At 32.1% G+C, this 25,446-nt stretch overlaps 1 protein-coding gene across 2 annotated transcripts in view; it reads right to left on the reverse strand.

Moving 5' to 3' along the window:
• Positions 1 to 24,971, reverse strand: part of LOC148624613 (uncharacterized) — a 61,701-nt gene extending 36,730 nt beyond the window's left edge. Inside the window, exons 1-4 of one of the 2 annotated variants that reach the window (XM_088567355.1) lie at positions 24,825 to 24,971; positions 20,207 to 20,320; positions 19,261 to 19,433; positions 1,592 to 1,675 (exon numbers count right to left, since the gene is read on the reverse strand). In XM_088567355.1, the coding sequence (XP_088423481.1) occupies positions 1,592 to 1,675; positions 19,261 to 19,433; positions 20,207 to 20,320; positions 24,825 to 24,841 (388 nt within the window). In that variant the 5' untranslated portion in view covers positions 24,842 to 24,971. The remainder of the gene's footprint in view (positions 1 to 1,591; positions 1,676 to 19,260; positions 19,434 to 20,206; positions 20,321 to 24,824) is intronic. The other variant, XM_088567354.1, reaches the window with a different exon arrangement.
• Positions 24,972 to 25,446: the final 475 nt, after the last annotated feature.

Genomic DNA, 25,446 nt, shown 5'->3' on the forward strand with positions numbered 1-25,446 from the left:
AACATCATTTTACTATAACATAATATTGAACATATTCAAATGGTTATTTACTTCCCTGCACGAAATATTCTTTTCAAAGACTTGATGGGAACTGCAGTGGATAAAATGGTAACTTAATTTTAGATTACTTTATGTGATCTGCACCAGATTTTCTACTTGCATCACATAGTGATTAACAAAACAGACTGATTCCATTATCTGACAATTAATGAATACAAAGATCTGTAACACAACAAAAACCTATGAAAATTTTATAAGGATTTAATGAGAATTTAAAGGCAATATTATTTCACAAATCAGTCCTGAAAACTAGTATGTGGGTATGATTATTAAAAGACACTTGATATCAAATTTTGTTTTAACGTTAAACAAAAGTTACACTACATTTTATACTTCAGTCTTGGTCAATTAAGAAAAAAATAAAGCACTGTGCATCGGAGCGTATGAAAAGATTTAAACATTTACATATTATACTGAATAACATTGAGGGGTTCATTCAAATCTCATAACTAATATCAGAATTATATGGAAAACAGACAGACAGGTAAAACAAATAAATGAAGAAATAAGAATTTGATATGGCTTACAAGGTGCAAGACAGAGAAATCTCAGACATCTAAGCATAAGAATATTAGTTCTCTAACAAGGCTTTAAACAACAAAATATCTTTTCTGATAGTGTGAGTTCCTAGTCTTGCATTTCCTGGAGGTGTTTATCTCTACTTCTCACTTTTGGGATTGATTTAGATATTAGTACACCAATTCATAATTCTCTGATTTCTGAATTTTCCATGTATTTACACACATCACAATGTTGCATGAAGAATGAAAGAATATCCTTGCCTCATAGTCTCATATTTTTCTATCAGCTTACTAATACTTCCATCCAGGTTTAGGATTATTTGTTGGAGAACTTACTTTCATGATCTGGATATGGTGTGAGAACTTGTGATTAGGAATTATAGGTATTTGGTTAAGAACTAATCAGGAATTCTGGCTATGTGGTTTGAGTGAAGTAAAATTGGGGAGTTTAGCCGTGTGATTTATGAAATTTCCATTCAAAGGTCTAGATATATGGTTTGAGGTCTTACCATTCTATGGTCTGGTGATGGGTTTGAGATCTCTGTAGTTTGGTTATATGGTTTGAGAACTTACCATTCAGTTGTCTGGTGATGTGGTTTAAGATCTATGTGGTCTGGTTATATTGGTTTGAGATCTTATCATGCAGAATGATAACATCCCATCAGGATGTCAGGCTGTGCAGAATGATAACATAAACTCTGTCTATGCAAAGTGAAAACATCCCATCAGGTTGCTGATAACATATCATTGTAGTCTTGATATGCAAGGCGAGGACTTCCCATCAAGTTGTCTCAGTGGTGCTAGAACTTACATGTACCATCATTGTGGTTAATGAAATTGAGTAACTGGTGTGAGAGCTTATCAGTGACTTTTTACTTTAGAACTTACTATTGCACAGTCTGGTTATGTAGTAAGAAAATATATCATGCAGGTGTATGGAGAACTTTCCTTTAGACTCAGAGTCTGGGTATTACTAACTAGAATTAAGGTTTTATGGTGTAAGAACTTACCCCCAGGAAGTCTGGCTATGTGGTTTGAGACAGGTTTAATGACATTCTTTTCTTTATCATCTTTGATTGTCATTGAGCTCATTTCTGAAAAATAAAATCACTGAATTAACACAAATGAACATTAACTTTCAATTATATCCAATGTTTAGGTAAATCAGAAACATTGATGTATACAATAAACAAATCATTGATGTATACAATAAACAAATCAGAAACATTGATGTATACAATAAACAAATCAGAAACATTGATGTATACAATAAACAAATCATTGATGTATACAATAAACAAATCAGAAACACTGATGTATACAATAAACAAATCATTGATGTATACAATAAACAAATCAGAAACACTGATGTATACAATAAACAAATCAGAAACATTGATGTATACAATAAACAAATCATTGATGTATACAATAAACAAATCATTGATGTATACAATAAACAAATCAGAAACACTGATGTATACAATAAACAAATCAGAAACATTGATGTATACAATAAACAAATCATTGATGTATACAATAAACAAATCATTGATGTATACAATAAACAAATCAGAAACATTGATGTATACAATAAACAAATCAAAGACAGAAAGTTTTCGAAATTACTAATGGTAAAAGCGTTATATAAAGAACTTTATATATATAACTTTCACACATCCCACACAACCACATACTGGTTGTCATCTGGAAACTGTTGAGGGACGGATAGACAAATGGATGGACAGAAACAACTTTTTGGAGGGTTTTACATACATTAACATTCTGTGCAAAACTTTTTACATAAAATTTCAAGAAAATCCATTCAACAGTTCAGGAGTTGCATTTACCAGATGTTTCCATGTAAAACCCTGTCTGTTATAAGTAGCACTTACAAGACAAACATATGTCAATGCCCCAATTTGGATAATCTCCCCTAGCAGGGACTTGACAATTACATGTATTTTTGCAACTGTACATATGATACTGAATCTTCCCATAAATTTTATTTATAAGATAAAATAATGGATGGACAGACAAACAAACGATTTCTCTCTCTCCCCCCACCCACCCAAAAAAAAAAATTCTTTACTTGAGGTATGATTATCCTGATTAATAAAGATCTTACACAATTTTCATACATAACAAAAAATGTCAGTTAATATACAACCAAGTTAATTAAAACATTATAGGTTCAGACTGATGTTTCAATTAAAGTAAAGCTGTAAGATTTGTCCTACAGTAGAACAGAATGCAAGTTCTAATCTATAAAGGAAACACAGCTCAGTATATCTGCAATAGCATAGAAGACAAGTCTGGGTGGTGTCTGGTTCATTCTAATATCAAACTTAAGCTGGCATGCCTAATATGGTTAAGAAAATATATTGTTGTATAAAATGTTGGCAAGCAGGAAGTGTGTTATACTGTAAATATCATGCACCCAGGCTTTCAATCAATTACTCAGAATTTATGCACTGACTGCCACTTGGTATTTACAAACCCAGCAAGATGAGGTTAATAATGTAAATGAGAAGAGAATTAAAACTGCTATTTATAACATCTTATTTTCTGCTCAAGAGATTATAAATTGGGAGCTCTATACAACTTAAATGTCATCATTACCATTTTCTCTATGTACTGGTATTCAGATATGTACACTCATTTTGTTACCCAAGAATAGCAAAACCAGTAAGAACTAATCACAGTCAAAATCTTAAGTTATTCAGGTCTTAGTTTCTATCAAACTTTGTCCCATTAATACATTATATAACAAGACTTCTCTTAAAAGTTATCTTTAGACAAGACCATGCTGGTATATTCTGTTTAAACAATATTACATGTACTATAAAAATATCTTTTAAGCAATAAAAAATATCAAAATTTTCTTTGATAGCAAGATCATTCTTCAATTAAATGAAATTATTAATTCCAGAAAGATAAAAATATTCTTCTTTCATGAATCTAGGACATATTATGTGTAATATTGAAAGGCAATGGAGACATTCAGACAAAAAAAAACATTTGATAGGATATATCAGTTAAGTTCATGAAAATGAGCATGATGGTTATGATTTCAACAGTCAAGTCTTTCACTCATTAAAGTATATGTCTTTCTGTTTGATATACACAACAAAGCATAGAAAATACTTGTTTTAATTTGGTTCAACAATGGCCAACTTTTCACAAAAAATTTCAAGAGGAGAATGACATTCAACAAAAACAGAGTTCTGTAGGCTGCATTATTGCATATTTTATGCTTAAAATTTTAAAATTAGTCTTACAGTTTATCTTTAAAGCAAAATTTTATCCTATCAAAATTACCCCTACCAACAAGTTGGACCATATTTATGTAAGCCTGAGGATTTATTGTCTAATGAATGGCTAGTAATTATTTATTTTTCAGGGTTTTTCTTCTGTTGGGGTGCTAATTACGTGGAACCTCATTATATCATTCATCAAAAAATAATTTCAACAATGGCAGCCACCAGTGAACCCATAAAAAAGAGGCGATTTAATCAAAGTAAGTTTTATCTCATAATAACTGAATATCTCAGGCCTTGACTGTTAATCACAAAGGTTATAAAACTGAAAACAAAGGTAGTTGGTGCCTTAATTGGAGTTTGAAGTAGAACAAGGCTTGAAAGTGAAATGAAGGGAACAATGAGAAGAATTGTGAACGAAACATTCACAATGAAGAAACAAGAAAACAAATACAATACAAAACTTAAAGCCTGCACAAAGCTGTGCAAATCATAGTAATACTTCCATCATTAGGTAATTCATCAGTTTAAAGTTGCTTTTTTCATTGCTAGAAAAAAATCTCCCCTTTCAAGAATTTTACTCACAAATAATTGTCAAAAGAGTGAGATTCACTCGACATATCAAACCGCTAGGTAAATCACTGAATGATACTTTCAGCTTGAGTATTTTCTGAAGAAAACCACTGGCCAAATTTCTTATCTCTTTCTATGCAATAACTGAAACAGATTACATGTGTTTCAAGAGCAAAATAAATGATCTGTAATTATAAGTTGGTGTGAATGAGATCATACATTTCTAATGAAGGGTGAAATCATATATACTGAAACTTAAAATATCTTATGTCAGTACTGGAGACAGATATTTGAGAATAGCTATTCTCCCGGAAATTCAGCTGATCAAGTTGTTTTGATACTTCTACCAACCACATGATACAAACCCACTCCTTCTTATACCCTTATAGCTATCAATAATTCAGTATAATTTGACCAGAACATTTGATAACATGACTAAATTTCCTGCCTTTCTACTTCTTTAATCAATTTCTTACTGATTCTCAACAACTAACAAGAATTAATCTTCAATTTCATTCAGCTGAAAAAAAGTCTGATGCAATTTTTGATTCATTTGGAGAAGCACAATTTAGGATGTGCATTAATCCACTTCTGTAAATTGAGCCATGCCACAATCATCCTACTGCTAAGGTTTAATGAAGTTGTTTAAGCACATTTCACAGAAAAAACAATCTTGGAAATGATAGCCTAGGATGTTGGCATGTCTTTATCAGTTACAGTAACTTAGGGAAATAATTTATTTCTTAATAACCTCAAAGGAACATCAATAACCAATTGAAAGTTCTTGATGCAAATACCAACCTCTCAACAGGCTCCACCCTGGGGCTCCATGCCCAGCATTACAGTCCTCTTATTTTATACCATAATTTGTTGTTTTAAACCATATTGGTTTCTAACAACAAAAAGCAAACTCATGCATAACTCATCAAGTGTTTGGAAAAGAGTCTAAACAAATATATGTATTAGAATGAGAAATTGACAGGATAAACAAAAAATCTGTGAACTATAGCTCTTTAGTCAAACCCCCCACCCCCATTCTCAATCACGATATCAGGAATATAAAATCCTCGGTAAACAAGAAGTTGTTATAAAATTTTTCCGTCAATGAATCTCACTATATAGCATACCTACAGACAACAGGTTAAAATTTCAAGCCACTGTGATGAGTAGTTGCTGAGAAAAGTGGGAGTAAAATTTTAACTTTCAAAAATATAAAGTGAAAAAACAAAACAAAAAATCCTTGGTAAACAGGAAGTTGTTGTTCAATTTTTCCAAAAATGGATATCACCATAATAAGAATGTGTTAAAATTTCAAGACATTTTGATAAGTACATGTAGTTGCCGAGAAAACTGCAAGGAAAATTTCCACTTGCAAAAACATGAAGTCAAAAAATAAACAAAGTCCTCAGTAAACAGGAAGTTGTCAATTTTTCCAAAAACAAATACATACCACCAGGAAGAATGTGTTAAAATTTCAAGCAGCTGTGACGAGTAGTTTCAACTATCAAAATATGTCAAAAAATCAAAGTCCTTGGTATACTAGAAGTTGTTATTGAATTTTTCCTAAAATGAATCCCACTTTATTGCATACCTACAGAAAAAACATGTTAAAATTTCAAGTCTCTGTGATAAGTAGTTGATGAAAAAATGTGACGAAAATTTCAATTTTTAAAATATGTCCCAAAAAAAACCCAAAAACAAAAAAACTAAGTCCATGGTAAACAGGAAGTTGTCAAATTTCTTTGAAGATGAATCCCACCATATGGAATACCTACAGGAAGAATGTGTTAAAATTACAGAACCACTATGATGAATAGTTGCCCCCAATCCTTCAGAGCAGAGGTACAAAAATAGTAAAACTTTAATATTACCATTTCATGGAGGCAGCTTAAAAATGATTTTAGGAAAAGTTTAGTATTAAAACATCTAATTGAGAAGTGTAAACTGGAGATAACCATGTACTAAATGATAAACCCTTCAGTCAAGAGACATGAAGCATTTACTTTGTAGAGATATGCTGAACTATGAATCTATTAAGTTATTAACAGTACAGTCATCATCATAAATCAAGAAATGATTCCTGCAATGTTCTTAAGCATATCAGATACCCACAGTGATAAAAATGCCAACACAAGAATGCCCACAGCAGATTCCATTTCCTAATTAATTTACAGATGCATTCATTGTACTATTGCCAACTAGGCTTCATCTATTGTAAAAGACCTAATACTGTTAAAAGGGGGTTAGCCTATAGTTCAAATTTCATTAATAAAGATAGACTAGCCACCATGGGTGAAGGTTTAGCTCAAGTTCAGCAATAATTTGTTTTATCCAGTTCCTGTATAATTAAACGCTTTTCTACTGGTTTTCCCTATCAGTGATCTTTACTCAAACATTGTGTTGAGTACAAATGAACCCATAATTTAGTGGACTCAGTATGAAGGCAGGCTACGGCCCATTACATCGATTGTCAATTCTTTACATTCATTTCATGAGAAGATTTATATGAGTGGTCACATACAACTGTCATCTATTAATAGATCTGGGTTTTTTTAATTGAAGAGCTTTAGAATGATTATTTAGCATGTTTTTTAATTGAAGAGCTTTAGAATGATTATTTAGCATGTTTTTTAATTGAAGAGCTTTAGAATGATTATTTAGCATGTTTTCCATTTCACTTCTAATGTTCAGTGCTCCTCAATATGACACTTGCAAATACAATCAATTTTAAGTTTCTTTTATTTGTTTATTAGTTTATAATACACAATGGAATATGTTTAATCCCTGTAGATAAACTAAATCAACATGGATATAGGATAATACTGGTATATAAGTAAAAGGTATGCATGCTTCACCAATGAAACCTTTTTAGTTGTTCACCCACAGTAACGTTGGTGCTAAATGGAGCCAAAATGAGTTGATTCTGCCAAATTGACAAAAAACACATCATCTTTGCAAGAGATAATGGCTACATGGTTCAATAACTTAAATATTTCAATCATGAAAGACAATATTTGACAAACTATTCAGTTTGTTGCAAGCATGTGACTGATATGTTCAGACCAAAAAAAAAAAACACTTACAAACTTTATCAATAAGAGTTTATTGAAAATAGCATAAAATGTGGGCAATAAGTTATTTTAGTGAGTAAACTACAATTTTAACAAAATAACAGGACAAGAATCTGATATAAATGAATAGACTGGTACCACTTTAATCCATTCATGTTTAACCAAGTACACTGAATACTCCGAGTACCATAATTCAACATACACTATCTCAATTACTCAAACCTCAGTTCATTCACCTACTAATCTAAAATTATACTGACAAGTATGAGGACAGAATAAATTTCCAGACATATTAAAAACTGTCGAGTCATCATATGGTGCATGTGTTCATGTAATGGAGGACATGATTGACAATTCCATTCTGTGATATGACATATTATTATATGATGATTACAATACATTACAGCAAATCAAGTTGATCTGACACTAGGCCAAGGTAATCAGAAGCCATTGAATATATCTGATAAATCCTCCACCCACCCTCGGTAAACCTGGTTTAGTAGTATGACAAGAAAGTCAGCAGTCTAACTTACATATCTGTACATACAGAAAACTATGACAAAAATATCGTGGAAAGCTGAACTAGCTGGATGACTAGACAATCATTCCCACAATGCTAAAGATACTCTTGACTACATATTATAAGCAAACACCCTTCAGGCTTGAAATAAGAGTGTTGTGTTTTCTGTGAAATGATTTTTTAGCAAAGAATATACATTGTGTTGCATTATATATATGGAATAAAATTCAAAACAATTTTTTCTGTAAAAAAATAACCTGAATAAAAACAACAGATTGGATGAGTTTGTGAAGACAATATCTAATAACAATATTCCGTTGGCCTCAGATAATTAGACATTCAGGTAGGTTGCAAGTTGCATCAAATCTAATAAAGACATGCAAGAAACTGTGGTAGCAACTACTGTGATGTTTATAGTGACTGACATAAAATGTTAGCTCTTACTGCCCATCATTGATACAAATAAATAGGAAGTATGTGAGAAACAACAGATAAATCACAGGAAGTTTTTTTCAATAATCACTTCGTTCACTATAAGCTCACATATTCTCATTTTACAGTTTTAGTTGGGTCACGCTGATTGATCTATTTGTTTTGCAGAATGTATTTTATCTACATATTCATGTGGTGAATGCATAACAAATTAAAACACATAATAATGTCAAGTTCAGTCACCAGTGCAGATTCAAAGGCAAAGGTGTAAGGGCATTAAGGTATGAATATTGTCTAAAAATAATGTTGTAATACTGTGAAAGCAATTTTGTTCATGGGCTACCAATTTCCATGGTTTTCATGGAAAGGAAAAACCACAAAATTTAGTTCCCAACAAAAAGAAGATTCCCAATGATATGTATACTAAAAACCTCAAAACCACATAGCCAACAATCCACAAACTTGTGATTCTTCCCTAATCCAGGAAAATTGGTATCCACAAATAATAGTACTTCCACAGTAACATGAAAGCTGTTCATAACATAGTAAAATATATAAATATAGGGAAAAATAATATTTTATGGCATTTGTTCATTGTAAAGATGTCATAATGGTGCCACAATTTTAACGTCATTAAACAAAAACTGCAGAGAATTGTGAATTTGGCTTTATATTAGCAGAGACCGAGGCCTAATGTAATGTGTTTTACTATAGGGTTTCAGTAGCAACTTTGAGTGACAACATGCAGCCACCCACCAAGCAACACAAAAAGTGGATCATTTAAAAGAGGAATTAAGATCAACAACCCTATCTAGTTTCAAACATTGAGCCCAGTTGTATCAGGAGTTGATCTTCGAAAATTGGTCTATAAGAAGCTTAGACAACCTCTAGGTACAATCTTGTTTGATCAAAAGGAACACTATTTGGATTATTTTTTAGAAGCTCTTCCATACATCATTTCTGCTAAGTTTGGTCAAAGTTGATAATGGGGTTTTCATATACTTCAGCAAAATGTGAAAAGATTACTGAAAACTGAAAAGGATGACAGACACAGAGTAATGGCATAAGCTTTAATTGATCGAGATGAGCTAACTAGAGGCTCCTAGGAGCCTGAATTGCTCACCTGGTTAATATTTTTGCCATTCAAGGGTAACAACTCTAACAAGGAGTTGTCCAAAAACTTTGATCCCTACAAACTTTTGTAGGCCTTATCATAATGATATCGATCATAGTTTTCAAGATATTGAAAATGGTAAAAAAAAACCATCATTTTTCACCTTTCAAGGGCAATAACTCTTGCATAAAGTCGTCTATCAACCTTAATCCCTTAAATATTTTTGTAGGCCTTCTTAATCATCATTCAGCAATTAAAAACATCTAAATAAACCTAATGGTTGAAGAAATACCAGAGAAAAACTTCTGACTGACCCCTTTGTTCTATTTTAACAGCAGCCATGTTTTTCCATGGATCAAAAATCCCTACACTAGTTCTAGGAAAAATACCCTAATGAACATTTATAACAAATTTGGTTCTAGTTGGTAAAGTAGTGCAAGAGGAGAAGATTTTGGAAAGAAATAACATTAAAAATAGCAAAAAATGTCCTAAAAGGGCAATAATTCCAACATGGCTTAACAGATTAAAATGAAAATTGGACCACAGATAGATCTCATCATGCTGAACACTTTTACCATTTGTCAGAATTTGGCTTAACCCAACAGTTTTGAGATATCTGGGAAAAACTGCTGTCTGACCCCTATGTTCCTTTTTTAGTAATGGCGGCCATATTTTTCAACGGGTCAAAAATACCTACATCACTTCTATGCAGGATACTAGCAAGTTTGGTTACATTTGGTCAAGTAGTGTCAGAGAAGAAGAGTTTTGAAAAATTATTGACAATGACAATAGATGCCAAGTGATGGCAATAGCTCGTCTGGCCTTTGGTAAAAAACAATTACCTCACTGTACACTTAAATATTACAATCTGTAATTGGTTGACTAATCTTTGTGGTTTAAACAATAAGTAATCTTTACAACCCTAGGAGTGTGCCAGAACATAAAGTCTTAATAAAATGTGCAAGAGTTATTCTGTATTGTGGACAAAATCCACTTAATGATTTGTCCAACAAAAACATTAAAAGCATGTGAAATGACAATGACAAAATTACATTTAGATTGGTTGACTAATTTCCTAAAATGCCACAGTGAAGGAGAGACAAAAGAAAAAAAGACAACATATATCTAGAGAGCTAAAAGAAAGTCCATTGTTGCCAGACCACTACATGTAGCTCAGCTAAGAGAAATCACCATGTAGGTGTTACAGTGATGAAAACCTTGACAAGTTCACAGACAGACGGACAGACATGATATAAAAATATAAGGCAGGTGACAAAATGCAATATACTAGTGGTACGACAAACATCTAGATCATTCCTAAAATACATATACATGTATGTATATACATGTACTATTAAGGTGTGCCAACTGCTTACAATAAGAACTGGGTGTAAATTTTTGATCAAGTCTTTATATGATGGCATCATGATCATCTTCAAAGAATAATAACCTATATTTGTACAATGCTCTCCATGAACCTATGATAATTGTTATTCACATTCTTTAAGGGAGAACTAATTGATGTAACTAAGACAATTTTCAGTTGCAAAAGTAACTTTGTAATGTAATAATAGTGCTGACTAATGAAATGTCAAGCCAAACAGACATACATACAGGAGACATTCTAAAAACAGTCACAAAAAAATTCCATTTCTAGGACATCAATTACTTTTAGAAAACAAAAAAAAAAGAAACAACCTCTAAAAGTCTAACTTAATTACCTCTTGGCCTTTTGGCAAATGTTATCCTTACAAGGGTACATTTCCTTTTCCTTGATACCAGCATCACTAATGATTGAGAATACAGAGCAATTAATAGCCAGATTTGTACAGAACAGACAACACTCAATTCTACAATTCCTAGCAATCAAATCCAATTATTTTCACCTAGTACCATTCACTATAATTTATTGTATTCCTCACTGAGAACCATCCGATTTTCATGCCAGCAATATCCATTTGAAAAGTAAATCCATTTTGCCCCCTAGAGAACTGTATTTATACAACAATAATCAAACCAACTATATATAACTGTGTGAGAACTAGTGTCACCTATAGAAAATGCATTGGCATTTTGTACTGCAATTATTCTACAACATGACCATGGTGAAACTGATGATGCGATCAGATTGGATTGCATATCAATAAATCTATCACTAATGGCTATATAATCTGGCATTATTGGTTATTGGGAAATCATCGAAGGTATTTCTTAAAGTAGAGACTTGCTAGTGGCCTCATGGTTGAGTGACATTAAGTCAAAAAAGTTGTATAGATTATTCTAAAAATTTTGCTTCATGAGGGTATGAAGAATACAACTCAAAAGCCTACATGAAAGGAAATAATTAATTAAGAATGTCATGACAATTGGCAAAAGCATTTTTGGGTTCTAGTCTAAAATGAGGAAATTCACAGAGTTTTGTATAATAATAAAATTTAAGACGTGAGCTTAGATTGCTTGTATTGTTAAAGTACGTGCAGAAACTAGATATCTTTCAAGTCTACCACTAGAGTTGAAAAGTCAGAGAGAGAATTAAAAATTTCAAAGAAGGAAGTCTTCATTTGCCATCATCAACCATTCATTACAGAAAGTAAACATCTTACAAATGAAAAAAATCTTATTTCTGCTAATCTATCAAAGCATTTTAATAGGCATTAATTATGAACGTCTGCCTAAAATCTATATGCATTCTTTCTAAATCTTACTTTACCTTTATTAATTGTTTTCTACCAAATACCAAAAGTAAGAAAAAGTTCTGATATGAAATAACAGGTTATCAAATATCAATGTTTGTATTGACTTGTTCCAGAAAATTCCCATTAACTATCAACCACATCTTAGTTGTCACTGCAATCTCATTATTACTTATCATCACCAATATTGGTTCAGTAAACACAGAAGAAGGCCAGACTTAATGCAGCAAAAGAAAAGGGGGACCTAAAGAAACAAGGTAGATAAAAAAGATGTTTAGTAATTAATTATCTGCAGATACAGAACAACATGGTTAACCATTTTACATCAGAGCAGAATGATGTAAAAAGAGACCAGCCAATCTGAAATGATTGAGAAATATCTTCCTTGAGCAGCATACTAGTATTATATACAGACTTGCAACAAGTTGTTTTGTCATGAACAAATTTGAACCTGATCAGATCTACATTGTATCTGTAGTCATAAAGAGTATTCAAGGAAAATAAGATTCTAGTGGAAATCAAAAGAATGTAATCTAGGGACAAACACCAGACAGATAAAACAGACATACACAACAAAGAACATAAAACAACCAAATAATATATACAAAGTAACAAAAGTAAATAAGCAACTCGGACTACACTAAATACTTGGAGCATGGACCTAGCGCACCGGGAGGTATAATTGTCCTCCACTTTTCTAGAAACACCCGCAGAGTTGTTCATACATGTAAAAGTATGTGATCAAATATATTTCAACAGTCTTTAGACTGACCACATTTTAATAACTTACCACAAAGAACCACTATTTCACAATGAAGAATATATTAAAAAGTAAACAAGTGTATGTATACTTCAGTGACAGATCCAGAAATTCTGAAAAGTAAAGGGGTGGGGATGGGTGATTGACCTAAAAAGGATTGGGCCACCCCAGTGATTTTCAATTTTTACTACTGGTAAAAGGGGTCCTCTGTTCCCCCAATGAATCTGCCTATGTAAATGAATATACAGCTGATCTTACTCTTAGGCTTACCAGTCAGTTGACTTCTTACCCTTACCATAGTACACATGCACTTGAATCTGAACTTCAACTAATACAGATACAGAACAAGAGATGCAAGTAATCTATTGATTAAAATACCATAATCTTCAAGTATGTATTAATAATTAAAGCAACTTCAAAGAGGTTGTCAGAATCTTCAAATAACAACCAAGATAAAAAGGGCAAGTAAACTGTCTATACTGTCATGAACCTATGTGCATTGTACTACTACAAAGATCATTTTAAAGTATAGATCTGGGTTGTATAGTTATTCAGGATTATGCAGATGTACATGTTCTTACCAGGTATTTGTTGGAAGATATGTTATGTAATTCATACAACTGTAGATATCTCTTGTTTCTGACAGTGAAACATACCAGTCAAACAGTACAATGGTCAATGAACCACACTGCTAAGGTTATAATTAGTGATTTTAATGCTACATGAATCAAAGCACGTAGCTCTAGGTACTGTACACTATAAGAGAAAAATATTTAAATACTTTTATAAAATATAACCATAGTTACATTTATTAGTTCTCTCTTAAAAAATCATTGAAATGAAAGAAATTTTAATCTTTACACAATCCTATTAATGATGACATTGCATATTTGTAAAAGATGTCTCTCAACTTGTCCTTTTACAAGATATGATGTCATTTAAACCTTTGTTGTTGTCCACACCCTATGAAACTTACAAAATGTTTTACCGTCATATTTTTTCCTTTGTTATTATCGTGGCTTTATATATCATATCAGATAAAACCAATTTCTCAATATATGTACCAGTACTACCAAAAACCAACTCAATAGAAAATCCATCATAAACAAAACTTCATTGACAAAGAGAGATAACTCAAATTGCACTTAAGTATAAGCACGTTCATAGTTATTCATTTAAGTTAATGACCTTTGAAATGTAATATGATTCTTCCTTGTCCTGAGAAATCTTATGAAATAATCTGTGCTGATGTTAATTTTATGTTGAAGGAAAACAAATCTTATATCAGGACATATGCACTCAGCATTGTGTACATGATGAATTTCATACTTGTAACTTAAAAACTTTTTAACATACTAAAAGTATACTACTTCTGAATTATTTTTGAACAGTTTATCAATAAATTCTCAGTCTGTCCAAGGAAATATGTATTATTATAACTAAGTCAATGATTCATATTGAAAAATGACTATACTATTCTTACAGTGTGATTGAATATTAAAAATAAATGGAGACAAATTAAATTATAAATGTGACAAAAAAAAAAACAAACAAACAAACAAAAAAAGTCATCAATGAGTAATTTGATATCATTCAAGTCTATGATTGTAGCCTGTGGTAAAGCATAACCAAAGTTAACACCCACCAAAATATCCAGCTCATGTGATGAGAACTTTTTCTTAAAAAAAAACATAAGGTCAAAATATAAACAAAGTCATCAAACACAAAGCTATTTCCTACAGTCAGAAATGATATCCCATGTATCAAACAGTCAGAAATGATATCCCATGTATCCCACACTCAGAAATGATATCCATTGTGTCAAGCAGTCAGAAATGATATCCCATGTATCCCACACTCAGAAATCATATCCCATGCATCTCACAGTCAGAAAGGATATTTTGACATAAGCTTTTCAGAGATAATCAAGGCACCATGATCAGCAGTTGCAGTGAAAATTGTAGGAATGACAACAAGGTTCACAATCTAAAAATCAAATTATCTTCAAAAAGTATACAAACCTTAGATCAGACCATTATTACAAACAATTGTGTATTTAGTTATATAATATATTTAGATTAAAATATAACTTTTTTGCATATGCATTATAAGTGTTTGTTTAAACCCTATACCTTCTACCCTACGTTGCATACCCTATACCACACATCTAGACCTATATTACATACCCTATACGACAACTCTAGACCTATATTGCATACCCTATATCACACCCCTTTACAGACCATACTTGAAGTATGGTTAAAATATATGATACAATGAACATGACACGGTGGCCTTGGAGTCCCGCTGTTGATACAGCATGTGATACAGATTTTGACATGTAATATTCAGTATGTACAAGTCCATTACTCCAAAAAGAAATATAGGAATTTCACCAAAAGTATACACAAACAACTGTGTATATCAGTGGTTTGGAGTAACTCTAACATGCTGTCCTAAATATGGAATGACATTTGAAAATCCTTCCTCTGATCTTGAATAAAGTCTTAAAGCAAAGAAACTTAAACTGAAATTTTCTCCAAAAGCTATGTAGACCATTACAAAACAAGTCTAAAAATATCAAAAGTAAAACCAATACTCATTTTAAGTATTCTGCTCAGAGAAAATAGGAAACCCACAAGGTCATTAAAGTAGGGAAACAAAATATTTGGTGCACAATGGCATCATTTTATAAACAAATTGTGAAAGTTTTATGAAATTCCATACAGTGGTTTCAGAGAAGCAGCTTATTAGAAAATGCCACCCTGGTCAACCAATAACCAATTTCATGTTTTGCACCAGGAAAGCCCAAAAGTCATTTGTATGAAAAAATAGGAGCTTCAAAAAGGCATCATTTCACCATGTGATAAAGAATTTGTGTTAGTTTCAACAAATAATAGTTCCATTTAGTCAGATATCAGTTTAGAGGAGTTGCTCAAATGAAAATTGTCCCTCTTGTTAAAGAAATGTCGAAGTCCTTGTTTTGCTTCAAAAAACCCAAAAAGGTATCTAGATGGGAAAACAAAATAGGAAAAGCACAATGGCATCATGTAATAAAGAACTTGTGAAAGTTTCATCAAATTCTATTCAGCAGTTTCAGACAAATGGACAGACAGAATAATCACTATATACCTCACACTTTGTGGGATATAATAAATCATTTTTTCTAAACTGCTTGCATCAATTCTGCTGTCTACAGCTAACAACAGCTTTCCTCCAACAAGCCAGAAATCAGTGAATGACAGCTCAGTAGTGATACCCTTACTTTTTCAGCAAACAAAAAGTAGATGCCTACAAGGACTAAAAGGCATTATATGATTCAATATGTTCATGAGTAGCTTTGTGTAACATTTCAACTGGCAGTGATTTACAGAAAGTTGGAATTTTGTCACATAAAATGTGTTACGGAATGAGGGATACAAGTAAAACAGTATACCCCATTCTACAGAACAGGAGTATACATGTAAATATCTAATCATTCCCTACAATAAAAGCTGAGAAAATATCAATTATACACCTCCTAAAAATTATTTTATGGACTCATAAACAGAAAGTAGCTGAGTGCACAACCTGAAAGGGGGAGATACAATACAATTCATATACCAAATATCAAAGCAGTGGTATCCCCAGAATTTAGTGGTATATTCATTAAGCGTGACATGACATTAAAAAGTCCTGTGTCAAAATGTGCCACTTCTATTTTATGTATTATGTGTATATTTTATCTGATCTGTGTACTTAAAAAGTACTTTTCTGTTTTAGTTTATAGGAATTATAATTTATTCATAGGTACATGTAAAATATTTTACCACTGCACTGCAAATGTAGTAATAATCCAACTTTAACACATTATTTATTTTTTTCCTTTTTATATTGAAAACAAAAATATTTATCAAGTTATGATAAGTAAATCTTTATGAACATTACACACCAAGGGTTTTACCTGCAAATTTTTGCTGATACATGAAGCACATCCATTGGAGATAACAATTTTTCATTTATTTTGGGCCTCTTTTGAATATGATATTCATTTGATTAAGAGCATGCTTTATCATGCACTTTTTTAGTAACTTTCAACATATCTATAGATTTAGAATTATCTAATCATGTACATGTACTCGACTACTTATGTTGCCAAAAAATGCCAGAAGGCAATTTTCAGGATGTCAGTAGTTAGTGTGGAGCTAACACAGTTGCCAGGGAGAAAAACATAAATCTTATTCTTGTAAAACTGATACGCTAGTTGTTTTGCTTTGTTTGTTACTTCTTTAAATAGCAGTCTTTCTAAAAATCAGACAGAAGGTGATTCATCCATGTCAAAGAGTAATCAAGGGAACCAAGGAACCAAGGTAAAAAAACCCATCAAATGCAGTTTTATTTCTTGTTCAGAAAGAGCCACTGATCACAAAACCAGTGTTATTTTTTCATTTGGTTGTTGCGGTATTGAGATAGAAATTATATATTGTTCATGAAATTAGCACTTTGCAAGAGTTATCATTCTTGATTTGGTTCCATTTGGTTGATTTCAGTGTGAGATGAATATATGATGTTATCAAAAGTGCTGATCTGAATACAAAAATGATTATCATTATGTAAATACATAGCATATATACATTGAAAAACTATCGTTTGTTCTGTGGGTTTTTCTACATGAATCACTTTACAATTGGCAGTGTCTGAATTTTATATGGACTGGTACTTAATTATTATTATTAAAATGAAGTCAATTCAATCATGACTTAAGTTATCACACCTGTAGTACTATTTTTAGTCTTGGGGAAAGTCCTGGGGAATTTAAACATCTATTTGTTCACTGATTTTCCCCCTGAAAACCATGTGTTCTCCAGAGTTGAAGGATGATACACAACAACAACAAATTGTTGACAATATGCACATCCTGATATGATAATCTAACATTCCAATGAGTTCCATTACAATCCTGCAAGTTGTTAAGGAGGAGTTGTGGACAATGAGACCAACAATTGAGAAATCTGTGATGAAAATTTCTATTTTGTACCACCTAAGAAATGCCTAAGTCAATGGGTAAACAGGAAGTAGATTAGTGAGGAACCTTAAAGGTGGAGACACATTACAAGGCATCATGCAAAACAAATACACCAAATAACTTAGCATTCCCTCCAATAGAAAGAGTAATCAAGGGAATCAAGATTTGAGCAGAAATCAAAAGAATATATTCTATGGATAAAGACTAAACATGGAATGGATACACACAACATTAACATAACATAACCAAAATAACATGTGAAAGAAACTAAGAAGTAAATCAGCAACCCATCACCACTAAAAACTGAAAGCAAGAACCAGGTGCACTTGAAGTGTAAGTGTCCTCTGTTTTTCTAGAAACATCTGCAGAATTGATAAAAAAAAATGTCATGTACAGGGTAGAAGAAAGAGGAAAGAGAAACTATGACACGAACTAATGGGTTTTCATGGTGCAGATGGATACATTACAATGATCACATGATGACAACTATAAAACTTTTGTAGTGATGACTTTAATCTTGTCGCAACATAACCTTTTTTAAACGCCTAATTGTAAGATGCCTATCACAGCACAAAAAATCTGTGGAGTTTCTGCAAGCTTTGACACAATCTACGAGTTCTAACAGTTCTAACAGTTTTGGAGATATACGAGAAATATAACAAAAAAACATTGAAAGGGGCAATAATTCCAACATGGCTAAACAGATTAAAACGAAAATTGGACCACAGACAAAATCTCATCATGTTGAACACTTTTACTCTATCAGAATTTGGCTAAACCTAACGATTTTGGAGATATATGCAAAAAACTACTGTCTGACCTCTATGTTCTAGTTTTAGTAACAGCGGCCATGTTTTTAACGGATAAAAAATCCTACATCAGTGCTATGAAGGATACCCCAGGGAACATTCATACCTAGTTTGGTACCAATTGGTCAAGTAGTGTCAGAGGAGAAGTTTTGAAAAATTGTTAATGATGAAGATGGACACGTGATGGCAATAGCTCACATGGCCTTTAGCCAGTTGTGCTAAAAATGAGTTATGGAATGACGAAATAACAGTATGAAAGACATGGGTACAACAGTTTATACCACTCTACAATGGAGCGGGGTTGTAATAGTTTCAGTATTGCTTCTTATATATCAAATGATTAACTCCATATTTTTTTTTCGAAATGGAATCAGGTTTTTTAGGGTTAGTGGCTAAAGGGGCAGACTTAACCTATATGAAATTATAACCACCCAAAACTTACCCTTTTCAATAAAATCAATCATTTTAAGGTATGATGTTGTCAGCTTGACAATAGAACTCTTGTCCAATTTTTCCACCTCTTCATCAGGGAAAGGCAGAGAATTAATAATGTTATTAAACTCGATGGATTCTTTGTCACGCCTTAATTTGGCAGCATTCTTGGACTTTTCAGCTCTAGAAAATATATAAGAAATATTTTTCAGTATTTTTAGAAACATTTAAGTGACCTATATTTCCTGGCATACTTATCATTACAACATGTGAACCTAACATTATCATGATATAATGCTGGCTGTCTGTAAGAAAAAAGATTTAACCAAATGGAAAGTCTAAAGTGTCACTGTGATATGGACAAACTGAAGCACAAACTGAAAATCTTTTATGCCACTAAAACAGCTAAGCTAAATATAAAAACATTTAAGTTTTAACAAAAGATTGTGTAACACCTGTGTTTGAAATTACAATATTACAAATACTAATGTAAATGAGCAAGCATTAAAACATTCAGATTAGTATTACAATGAGGATAAATTATTTGCTGTTCAATGGTCTGAGATTAACAGCAAAAAAAAAAAATAACTGACATTTCTTAACTCAATTTTATTTCCAATAAACATGACACAATAAATATTATAAAGCTTTGAGATTGAATCCAGCTGCTTTATATGTATTCATCATGGAGCTAATTGAAGTGTATATTCTGGTCATCAGAATGTTTCATAATGTTCAATTCAAACCCAAAGGATGGAATAAACACTTAATGATGTAAACTAAAGCACTGTCCAATACTGTTCACCATTCAGAATGATGTACATGTATAAAGTCTGGTGATGCAAAGGCAAAAACGTTTATCATCAGAATTCATATCAACATACAAGCCAGACAGCAAGATTCATTTCCAACTTATCATACCAAAACTCTGTTGTTTTTTTTTTGTTCTCACTCACCTTGTAAGTTTTCTTGGTTTTGATGCACTGGTATGGTCTGTTTCCATGTCAAAGTCGTCTTCTTCCTCTGCCTGCTCCGGACTGTTGTCCTCTGCAAGTCTCAATGACTTGGATCTGAAAAGCAAACTAAAATGCTGAGGTATACATGACAAAAAATAAACACGTTTGCATCTAGTTTTAAAACATTTTTCACAGATTGTTATTGATTCATGTGATGAGATTGTGAAGACTACAACTGCTGCATGGTGAAACTGATTCATAAACAATGAAAATTAAACATGAGGAAACTAACAGTAACACTTCATACCAAAACAGGAAATATCATAACATGTTAATCTTCCAGCTACCTTCTCCTAACGAGACAAAAAACAAATATCATACTATTGGGAAAGAAACATGGCTGAAGAAGCATCCTGATTCTAGCCAACAAATTCACAATTCATCAAGGAATGATAAATAAATAGATACAGCACAAAACATTAAAAGTAACTAAGCTGAAATGAGTTCTACCATCTAATTGCTGCTATCAGACATTTCCTTTAGAGGGCATCCATTCATATTTTCTTGATTGTGTTATTTGTAAAAGAACAAAACAATATTTAGTCAGCTTCAAATGATTGACAAACAACTACAAATGTATTATCCTAGCATTAGATAAATGATGTAGAAAATAACCTAAACAAGCTGACTTACCAAGGGTGTTACTTTAGTACTGTTACTGACATCCTAATGATTATTGTATAACAAAATAATACATCAAATCAAAGTTTTTTTCAAGATCTTTAATGTTCTTCAAATTATCAAGTGTTTTTGTAGAATTTCATTACACTATCCCGTTTTGTAATGTTTTACACCTGTTTTAAAGATACTTGTACATGTACGTGTATTATAAACACATGTAAGAGGCATCAAACATCCTTAAAGAGAGATTGTTTGTGGATGGAAGGTATGTCCCAAAAAAATTGCAAGTCACCAAGTATGAAGATTTGTTAGATGCAATGATCAAAGATATAATTTTAACAGCATTGTATAAGAAATTTCCAAATAACATTTTCAGCTTCAGCTCAAGCAAACATGTATTTAGCAACAAAATAATTATTGCAAATATTCAAAACTCCAGTATAGAAATAAGCAGGGATACAAAAATGTAAGTATATCCTATTTAAACTTGATTACAAGTTCTTAAATCAAAATTTAACTCCAATGAAACAAACTTGAAATCCCATTCCTAAAAATGATAAAAACCAAAATCATTAGATAGCACTCCTGGGATAACACACAATTCCAGAAAAATGAAAGTGGAATATTTGTAAGTATATTTACAGCAGGGTTTTAAACTGGTATGAATGATTAGGGCTAACTTTCCTAGTATTTTATTCATAAAAACTTACTTTAAATTAAGGTCAAATCAATTATATATTTGGTCACTTGGAGAATCCTGGGAGTATAGAATTCATAAACTTAAAATTTAATGAAAACATCAAATATCTTTTGAAAAAATGACCTGAAATCACATCCCACGATATTGGACCCCATACTGAAGTTGCATACCAAAATATCTAGTGGCTGTGATTTATAGTTGCTGAGAAAAATTTTTTCTGTGTCCACCAAGTCATCGTTTGATTGCCAGATTTGCATGAATGCAACCCAGCCAAAAATATGATTATATAGTAAAGAATGATATTATAATGATAACAACTTAACCTCAAACACTAAGCACTGCAGTCAGGATAGTACTGAAAACCTTTTGTGTACAATAAATACTCCAAGTCATGTGGGCTACAAACACCATATATTAATTTTGTAACAAGTTACATAAGGTCTACTGATTATGTGTTGCAACAAGGACTAAGTAGTTAGGTAAAAGAAACTTATAAAAAAGTCTTGCTATATTAGAAATTATTATATTTCTTTATTCCACTTATTAGGAAATTCCTGGCTGGAGGTGTTCAATTAAGAACAAAATTGTCAAAAATGAATTTTTTTAAGGAATTTTGTTGCTTCTTTTGGTACACTACCTCTCTCTCTGATTATTCACAAATTCACATTTTGAGTAACTACATTGTAAAAGTGTTTCTTCTACAGATTTCAATGAATTTTTCTGACTTTTTGAACAGTTATTGAAATTGACCCTTCTTGTGAACAGAATACTAGGGAAATGGCTAAAGCCTTCTAAGCCAGCTCTTAATTACAATTCTTTGGAATAAAGCTGTTAAAATTTAAGCCAGTCCTGATAGAAATAAACAAGTCTGAAACATGCTAATATTTGGAACTCAAATGTAAGGTACAAAATTTTTTCAGTATCCTTGTTTTAAAAATGTGTAGTCTGAGTGGTCAACATTTAGGGAATAAAATTGACGTAGAAATATTTACATTTAATTGATCTGCATTTAGATTTTTTATTCCCGACTTGCGGACCAAAATTTTGTCAACATTTATCTCCCTTTGGAGAAGGTGTCTATTTGGAACACGTAAGGTTTTCCATCCAATATTTACGACACTTTAGAAAATCTCAAAAGTCCAAAGGGAATTTATCATTCTACTGACCCAGCCATAAATTTTCTTTACCCGGGATACAAATGAAAATCATCCTTATGTAACCTACCAAAAAAACGAAACACCCTGTAAATTTTAGAAACACTGTTGTGTTTGTCTGCTGGGGATTCCATTTTCATTCTAGTTACCTCTTTTTTCTGCACCCGAATCCCAACATTAATTAAAGAGTCTTCGAAATTATATCTGCTTTTACGGGAGGTAACAGGATAAAATGTGGCTGCATCCCGAGCTCCGCAAAAAGTTAATGAAAGTGTAAAGAAAGGAAGACAAAGCTCCTAATTAAAAATCACTAAATCATTGCAATCACTACCATCTTTAAATCAAATATTTTAATATCACTGTTATACAAAGCAAAATACAGAAACAACATATAACAGAAACACATAATGAAGAAACACAACACAATGTTAAGGATAACATAGTCAAAATAGTTCTGAAAATTGCTACTGTATAGACAACATCTTGGTAACTGTTAAGAAAACTAGAAATCATTGAGATGGAATCCATCTTTGTGGGCCCCACTGTGGCAATTAAGCAATACATATATATTTGATTTACATATAGGTGATCTACCCACATGCCAAATATCAAAAGCTCATATCAAAAGACAAAAAAGTTACAGCCTGGACAAGAGTTTGTCAATGAAAAAACAGAATTTGACTTAAGGTCATACATGTAGGCCACTATCCATGGTATGCAACACATTGTCTTTAGGTGATCTACCCACATAGAAATTATCAAAAGCCCAAATTGGAAGACAAAAAAAGTTACAGCTTGGACACGAGTTCAGTCACTGATAAAAACAGGAATTTGACCATGAAATTTGACCAAAGATCAAGGTCATAGGCCACTATCCGTGGTACATAGCATTTTATCTTTATATAATCTATCCACATGCCAAATATCACAAGTCCACATTGAAAGAAAGGTATTTTGATCCTGAAGGATCAAAGGCCCAAAAATTCATTTGTTTCTTTAATATATTACTGTATAATTATACATTTTGTAGTTTGATATGGAGTATTGCATGGCAGGCATATGATAGGTGTTCAATCAAACTGGAATAGGTATCAAACAGGCCCGCAGGAATGGGTCAAGGAAGTGAATTCAAAGTGAAAGTAGCCTTTTAATTGGTTTAAAATTAAAATATGCAATTCAAAAATTAAAAAGAAAAAAGAATTCCTTACGGTATCTAGATCAGGTATGCTGAATTTTTTTTTTTAAATGGACAACAGTTTACCTATTCTATCTTGCCCCTTTCAGTTATCATCACTTTTTTTAATGATATCACAAATGTAAGAAAAATGAATATGTGTACATATAAGAGAGATGCTCTGTTGTAGGCTATCCCTAACTCTCATTACATGTAATTTTTATGGTATTCTGTAAAATGTAGTTAAGCTTCAAATTAAAGAAAATTTATTTTATTTACATAACTTCGGCGGAATTGAAATATTTCCATCATAACTGTTGCATAATGTCAATTGTGAGCTATTTTCAATATTACCACGCGTAGCTACATTGTATCAGAATACTGTCTGGTTCATATTTGAAGAACTATATACATGTATGCATTTAAATAGAATACATATGTACTGGGACAGTATATAAAGAACCTGGTACAATTAAAACCGAGTAAAAATAAGTACACATGTACCTAAAATGGAAAAAATAGCAGTCTCTAATAATAGTTAAATAACACATAAAAAACTATGATAAAAATAGGGTCCCTCACTGGTAACCTGAATAATTACTAGTCTGCCTTTACCCAGATGTAACCATAATATTATGAGGGATATGGCTTACTATCCATAATTGTGCCTTGATTATTTTGGAGTTTTTAGGGACTACACGTAACAGGTATTTGAACCTTGTTTGCATTTATCAAATAGTGGTAAGAAAAGCTATTTAGGTTAGATAGGTTATGAGAATTCACGAAGGTTAGTTAATTTGTTTTCAGCAAAGTTAACATAAGGAGAAAAAAGGGGGGTATTTGTTTGTGATTGTTCGCGACATATTCATGGCTCAAGAACGCACGTCTTTGCGAATCAATTTTTCTTACCTTTTACATGCAGGCATTTTGGCACTTATAATTTTACATGAATACTTGAATTTGTAAGATAATGATCAGAAATTGTGATTATTATGCCATTTTTAATACGGCCCATTTTGGTTCGGTTCACTCGTTCCAGTTTTTGAAGAAAAATCTGAGTCAGTGGTGTGTTTACAGAAAAGGTATTTTCAGTGTGTAAAAGGTGATAAGCAACTACAGTATTGTTTGTCGCAACATTACATGGCATATGATCATTACTGATGGCGAGCTCGAAGTAAACTCAATAGCAAGCGTGAACATTTCATTCTTGGTTTTTGAGATGGTCATAGCATGAACATCGGTCAATCCTTACAAAGTTATAATCAGGGAGTTGTAATATAAAGATCATGAAGTAACATACAAAAATAACTGTGCCGCCCAACCCAACCAAGTTGGGTACGATAGCAGTCAAATAGATAGGAAAACAGACAGACTAGAAATGCCTTTTTCGCTAAATGATTCGAGTTTCTGAAGAAAAAAAGTTTCTTTTTCTCGATATATACAGTTATCGGACGAAGTCCTAATAGACCTTCACATATATCAGAACAAGTTCTTTGTTTTGCTTTGAAATGTTGAAAATGATTCATTGCAC

Source organism: Perna viridis, chromosome 2 (genome assembly GCF_037379345.1).
Source record: "Perna viridis isolate PV_CMFRI_1.1 ecotype Kerala chromosome 2, ASM3737934v1, whole genome shotgun sequence".
In the NCBI taxonomy this organism is placed as follows: Eukaryota; Metazoa; Mollusca; class Bivalvia; order Mytilida; family Mytilidae; genus Perna; species Perna viridis.